At 39.6% G+C, this 7,234-nt stretch overlaps 1 protein-coding gene across 1 annotated transcript in view; it reads right to left on the bottom strand.

Moving 5' to 3' along the window:
• Positions 1–695: 695 nt before the first annotated feature.
• The window catches only part of LOC110441629 (vacuolar protein sorting-associated protein 13B-like), a gene marked incomplete at its 3' end in the record, with an annotated part of 72,222 nt that continues 65,683 nt past the window's right edge, over positions 696–7,234 (bottom strand). The window contains exons 13-16 of the mRNA XM_021484820.1: positions 6,392–6,665; positions 5,906–6,079; positions 2,068–2,205; positions 696–1,301 (exon numbers count right to left, since the gene is read on the bottom strand). Of these exons, the coding sequence (XP_021340495.1) occupies positions 696–1,301; positions 2,068–2,205; positions 5,906–6,079; positions 6,392–6,665 (1,192 nt within the window). The remainder of the gene's footprint in view (positions 1,302–2,067; positions 2,206–5,905; positions 6,080–6,391; positions 6,666–7,234) is intronic.

The following is a 7,234-nucleotide window of genomic DNA, read 5'->3' on the forward strand; positions in this document are numbered from 1 at the left end:
CTGTCTATATACCTAACAGGAGCAGACAGTTTAATACTTGGAACACGTCTTTTCATGTACCTAACAGTTGCTGTATTTTCTTAACTTTTTTTTGGTATTATATTTTGTTTCTAATTTATGAAATCTTAAAAATACATGTGAAATATAAACTCTTGCAAATATTCATTCTGATACAATTGATCAAATAATCAAATGATAAACATTCCTATACTCAAAATGTCACTGATTATATCTCAATCCTATTTCAAATAGAAGTTGTTTAAATCACATGTGAAAATAAGTAGTCACACTGAACTTCCTTTTCATTCAAAATAACAAGCTACAATACTGATATTCTAAAAGGAAAACACTTAATGTGGGGCAGGATATTTTAATGAGGGAGGAAACTACAAAAAATTGAATAGTCTTTAGAAATGTTTAACTAAGAAGGAGAGGGACACTCTGACAGGGATTCCAGTTTGTACTTACTCAAAGATGTTATAGCAAAGTTAATTTCTCCGACAGGGATTCCAGTTTGTACTTACTTGGATACATTATAGCAAAGTTAGTTTCTCCGACAGGGATTCCAGTTTTGTACTTACTCGGAGTCGTGATAACAAAGTTAATATCTCTGACAGGGATTCCAGTTTTGTACCTATTCCAAGTCGTGATAACAAAGTTAATATCTCCGACAGGGATTCCAGTTTTGTACTTACCTGGAGACGTGATAGCAAAGTTAATTTCTCTGACAGGGATTCCAGTTTTGTACTTACTCGGAGTCGTGATAACAAAGTTAATTTCTCTGACAGGGATTCCAGTTTTGTACTTACTCCGAGTTGTGATAACAAAGTAGATTTCTCTGACAGGGAAATTCCAGATTTGTACTTACTCGGAGACGTGATATTGGCATTGTGATGGCCATAGTACACTGGCAGATTAGTGGAGTTTTGGAGTAAACAAGACGGTGATTTGTCCTTCCACATCACAAAGTAGGCCACACCATTCCTCTCCTGCCCCGTAATACACACCGGCTCTGTAAATAGTCCTGACCTTTTGTTTGGGACTGACACTGTAGTTCGAACTGCATTTCTATTGGCTAAAAGTCGAACAGGATTTGACCAATCAGAATAAGTGTGACATGCTTCTGTTTTGATTGATTGAAGGATTATGTAATGAATCCATGAATCTTCTTCCTGAAGCTGGACAGTATCATGTGACTGGTCATGTGACCACTGGAGAAGTGGGAAGAGGTCAGTTTCCTGTTTACTGACCTTCGCATGGTCGGGTATACAAACACCCATTGAAGTAGCCATTCTTTGAACCTGAAAAATCCATTAAAAACAAAGATGAATAATTTCATATTTAGAGGTACATTCCATGGTACTTATGTTAAATGGTTACTTTCCTGGAAGATTAACAGTATGTATGTACAAAAAAGTAAATGATTTTCCAAATGAATTAATTATTTGAAAAAATATGTACTCTTCCTAGACTTCGATTCCAGAAAAAACACAGGAGAATTTGACATGAAGTCAAATCATTTAAAATAATCCTTCCCTCTTTTAAAGGTATGGCAAAGGACTTTAGGTAAGATTCTAGAAAGTCACACTTTTGTCAAGCTTAGGATTTAGGTGATAAGTTTTCTTCATTATACTGTCAGGGGAAATATTTGTGAGTCTTGCGCTTAAACAATTAGTTATGGCATGTCTTATTCTCTTACCTAACATTTGTTTTCTCCCATTAACTGGTGTATCCTGGGGAGGGGTGTGGGGTGACCGTACATGGTTTATCTCCCCTTACTTGGCCTTCCAGGGGTTATGTCCTTTCTAGCCTATCAGGTGTTAATTCTCCCCTCACCTGGCCCATTAAGGGTGACATCCTTTCTAGCCTATCTGGTGTTAATTCTCCCCTCACCTGGCCCATTAAGGGTGATGTCCTTTCTAGCCTATCTGGTGTTAATTCTCCCCTCACCTTACTATCATGACTTACTCCATTAAACTGATATATGTTCGTTATCCTACCTTATTTTGCCTGTCATAGATAAGATATCCTTATCTGATCTATCAGGAAAAAGTGACCTGCCCTTACCTGCCCTGTCCTGGGACAGACACACTGTAACAGTGCCTGGTAGGGTTGTCCCGTTAGGTTAGTGATACACATGGACTCCAGAATAGTAATAACTCGCATTCTGTGTCGAACCGAGGACTGGACTGTGAGAAAGTACACCTGTAACAAAGGAATCAGGGAGACATATATTCATGTTGTAATTAATTCTTTATAATGGTAAAAAATAATGTATGCATTGATACAATGGTAGGTTATTTATGCATTAATTATTTAAACAACATGAAAACATTTATTGAAGCCAAATAACGCTGTTAGTATCAACATGAATTAAAGTTTCTATAAAAAAATTATCCACTAAAGATGTGAATACAAACTGTTCCCTTGAATCATGTTTTTCCCTCCTCCTCTTGTGTCTCCTCCTGTGCTTAAAATGCCTACCAGTTGTTAAGTCCCCTTACATGACCTAGCTATGGTTATCTCCCCTTTCATGACCTAGCTATGGTTATCTACCCTTACATTACCTAGCTATGGTTATCTTCCCTTACATTACCTAGCTATGGTTATCTACCCTTACATTACCTAGCTATGGTTATTTACCCTTACATTACCTAGCTATTGTTATCTCCCCTTAAATGACCTAGCTATGGTTTTCTACCCTTACATATGACCTAGCTATGGTTATCTACCCTTACATGACCTAGCTATGGTTATATCTCCCCTTACATTTGATCTCCCCTTACATTACCTAGCTATGGTTATCTCCCCTTAAATGACCTAGCTATGGTTATCTACCCTTACATATGACCTAGCTATGGTTATATCTCCCCTTACATTTGATCTACCCTTACATTACCTAACTATAGTTATCTCCCCTTACATGACCTAGTAGTGTTAGGAATCAATTGTAAATTCATACTCGATAATCACTTTCAATCAAGTGACTGACGATCGACTAATGATCGATCAAATTGAACTTAAATTCAGTAATTTAAGGTTATATTCGCTTTCCGAAATCTACTTTCACTTTCGTTTCGGGGGGAAACCCGATGTTAGAGAACTTTGCTAATAATGCACATTATTCATACAAAACCAATAAGTTTGTTGACAGAACTTTACAATTATTGAAAAACATGTATTTGGAAATGAAATTAATGATGTTTGCAATGTTCATTATGCTGTGACAGCTGCATCTCATATTCAGAAATGCTGCGAAGGATTGGCATTCACCTGATGACATCCCGTCAAACCTAACATTTTATTTGTAAGATAGCCCACACTTTTGATAAATTGTTTTATTTATATCCAGCTAAGGAGAAACAATACCTTCCAAACATTTAAATCAGTAGCCCCCTGATGATCATAGAGTTTAATATCAGGAATGTCCTGGTTTGCCATATTGTCATGCACTGACTGAGCCATGCAGCATTTCTATTGAAAAGCAAGTTCTGATTGGTTGTCGGGTGGACCAGCTAGCCAATCATCGTCGTCGTTGTGTGAGACGTTAGGTCAAGTTGTTTTGCCCCAGAACAAACAACTCGCTGTCGGCAGTAATAACAGTAACTATTCAGGTTTATTTTTTGTTAATAGTTAAGTTAGTCAAACTATAATCGATCATGGAAAACAAGGAACGATTAATCGATTTTCAGAAACAAACAACCCCACGTCGACTAAATCGATTAATCAGAACACTATGACCTAGCTACGGTTATCTCCCCTTACATTTTATCTCCCTTTACATGACCTAGTTATTGTTATATCCCCTTACATGACCTAGCTATTGTTATATCCCCTTACATTACCTAGCTATTGTTATCTCCCCTTACATGACCTAGCTATAGTTATCTACCCTTACATGACCTAGCTATGGTTATATCCCCTAACATTTGACCTAGCTATGGTTATCTCCCCTTAAATTACCTAGCTATGGTTATCTCCCCTTACATATGACTTACTATGCTTATTACCCCCTAACATGATCTAGCTATGGTTATCTCCCTTTACATATGACCCAGCTATGGTTTTCTCCCCTTACATGAAAAGGAATCATATCAGTAACTTGACCTGACCTACCCTATCATGGTACAATGCTATTGTAAAAAGAAAATCCCTAAATAGGCACTTGACTGTGTCTGTCTGTGTGACAGTGATACAAGTGTGTACATATCTGTCAGATACAACACTTCTTCGGACATTTACCTTGACTGTGTCTGTCTGTTTGACAGTGATACAGGTGTGTACATATCTGTAAGATACAACACTTCTCCCCGACATTTACCTTGACTGTGTCTGTCTGTGTGACAGTGATACAGATGTGTACATATCTGTCCGATACACCAAATCTCCCCGACATTTACCTTGACTGTGTCTGTCTGTTTGACAGAGATACAGGTGTGTACATATCTGTAAGATACAACTCTTCTCCCCGACATTTACCTTGACTGTGTCTGTCTGTGTGACAGTGATACCGGTGTGTACATATCTGTCAGATACAACACTCTCCCCGACATTTACCTTGACTGTGTCTGTCTTTGTGACAGTGATACAGGAGAGTACATATCTGTCAGATACAACACTTCGCCCCGACATTTACCTTGACTGTGTTGGCCTGAGTGACAGAGATTTGGGTGTGTACATATCCGTCCAGATACAACGCTTCTCCCCGACATTTACCTTGACTGTGTCTGTCTTTGTGACAGTGATACAGGTGTGTACATATCTGTAAGATACAACACTTCCCCCCGACATTTACCTTGACTGTGTCTGTCTTTGTGACAGTGATACAGGTGTGTACATATCAGTAAGATACAACACTTCTCCCCGACATTGACCTTGACTGTGTCTGTCTGTGTGACAGTGATACTGGTGTGTGCATATCTGTCAGATACAACACTTCTCCCCCGACATTTACCTTGACTGTGTTGACCTGAGTGACAGAGATTCGGGTGTGTACATATCTGTCAGATACAACGCTTCTCCCCCGACATTTCCCTTGACTGTGTCTGTCTTTGTGACAGTGATACAGGTGTGTACATATCAGTAAGATACAACACTTCTCCCCGACATTTACCGTGACTGTGTTGGCCTGAGTGACAGAGATTCGGGAGGGTACATATCCGTCCAGATACAACACTTCTCCCCGACATTTATCTTGACTGTGTCTGTCTGTGTGACAGTGATACCGGTGTGTACATATCTGTCAGATACAACGCTTCTCCCCCGACATTTCCCTTGACTGTGTCTGTCTGTGTGACAGTGATACAGATGTGTACATATCTGTCCGATACACCAAATCTCCCCGACATTTACCTTGACTGTGTCTGTCTGTGTGACAGTGATACTGGTGTGTGCATATCTGTCAGATACAACACTTCTCCCCGTCATTTACCTCGACTGTGTTGGCCTGAGTGACAGAGATTTGGGTGTGTACATATCCGTCCAGATACAACGCTTCTCCCCGACATTTACCTTGACTGTTTCTGTTTGTTTGACAGTGATACAGTTGTGTACATATCTGTCAGATACAACACTCTCCCCGACATTTACCTTGACTGTGTCTGTCTTTGTGACAGTGATACAGGTGTGTACATATCTCTCAGATACAACAAATCTCCCCGACATTTACCTTGACTGTGTCTGTCTGTTTGACAGTGATACAGTTGTGTACATATCTGTCAGATACAACACTCTCCCCGACATTTACCTTGACTGTGTCTGTCTTTGTGACAGTGATACAGGTGTGTACATATCAGTAAGATACAACACTTCTCCCCGACATTTACCGTGACTGTGTTGGCCTGAGTGACAGAGATTCGGGTGTGTTCATATCCGTCCAGATACAACACTTCTCCCCGACCTTAACCTTGACTGTGTTGGCCTGAGTGACAGAGATTCGGGTGTGTACATATCCGTCCAGATACAACACCTGTCCTATATCTGGTCTATATCTCTGTAGATCTACTTCCTCGTCAGACAGAGGTATACTTCCGGTACAGACCACACCACTGCCAATCCGCAGGCCAAGCATTATCTCCCCCTTCATTAAAAAATATATACATCATCAACAAGGATATCTTCTCTCCTTTAGAGAATAGGTACAGACTATCAAATTATATCATTTCCCCTTTCATAAGACATAAAGTCAAAATTATTTCAACAGTTTTAATTATCAGTAAAACAAAATTTTGGTTTGTGATGATAAAATTGTTACGATTTTGATGTCAGAATAGCATTAAAGTAGCAATCAAAAGAATTGCTCATCTTTTTTTAGTAGGTATTGAGGAAAATGAGTGTCACAAACCTCACTGACTGTTTTTTATTTATCAAACACCGCTAAAATATACCTTACCTCAAACCTAGGAGGACTGTATGTCTTTCCAGAGGGCAATGTCCATTGTGACCCGGTGGTATCCATGACCATAAGGTCAAGGTCACTCTGGTTGGTCATGAGGCACCACGGTGACAGGTTCACTAGAAGTGTGTTAGATCCTGGCCAATATTCGGATAAGTTTATGTTCAAGGTCATTGTAAGGTCGGCAGCATCCACGTCGGAGATGTCCAATGATTCCATACAATTATCACCAGATGGCGCTGTGTAAACAGCCTCACATTCATTGTCATAGCTAAAACACAGGAATTGCTTAAAAGTTAATATAGCTCAACAGGTGATATGTTTGAGTGATGCTTTGATGATATCAGACAAATGACCTGTGAAGTGTTTGGACACAATGGTGACAATATGTACTAGTCAGGGCAGTATGGACAACTTAGATTCGTACATCGAGTTATCACACAGCTATATTGTTAGTGTACGTACACCGAGTTATCACACAGCTACATTGTTAGTGTACGTATACCGAGTTATCACACAGCTACATTGTTAGTGTACGTACACCGAGTTATCACACAGCTACATTGTTAGTGTACGACACCGAGTTATCACACGGCTACATTGTTAGTGTACGTACACCGAGTTATCACACAGCTACACTGTTAGTGTACGTACACCCAGTTATCACACAGCTACATTGTTAGTGTACGACACCGAGTTATCACACAGCTACACTGTAAGTGTACGTACACCGAGTTATCACACAGCTACACTGTGAGTGTTCGTACACCGAGTTATCACACAGCTACACTGTAAGTGTACGTACACCGAGTTATCACACAGCTACATTGTTAGTGTACG

This window comes from Mizuhopecten yessoensis, unplaced genomic scaffold, assembly GCF_002113885.1.
Source record: "Mizuhopecten yessoensis strain PY_sf001 unplaced genomic scaffold, ASM211388v2 scaffold716067, whole genome shotgun sequence".
Lineage (NCBI taxonomy): Eukaryota > Metazoa > Mollusca > Bivalvia > Pectinida > Pectinidae > Mizuhopecten > Mizuhopecten yessoensis.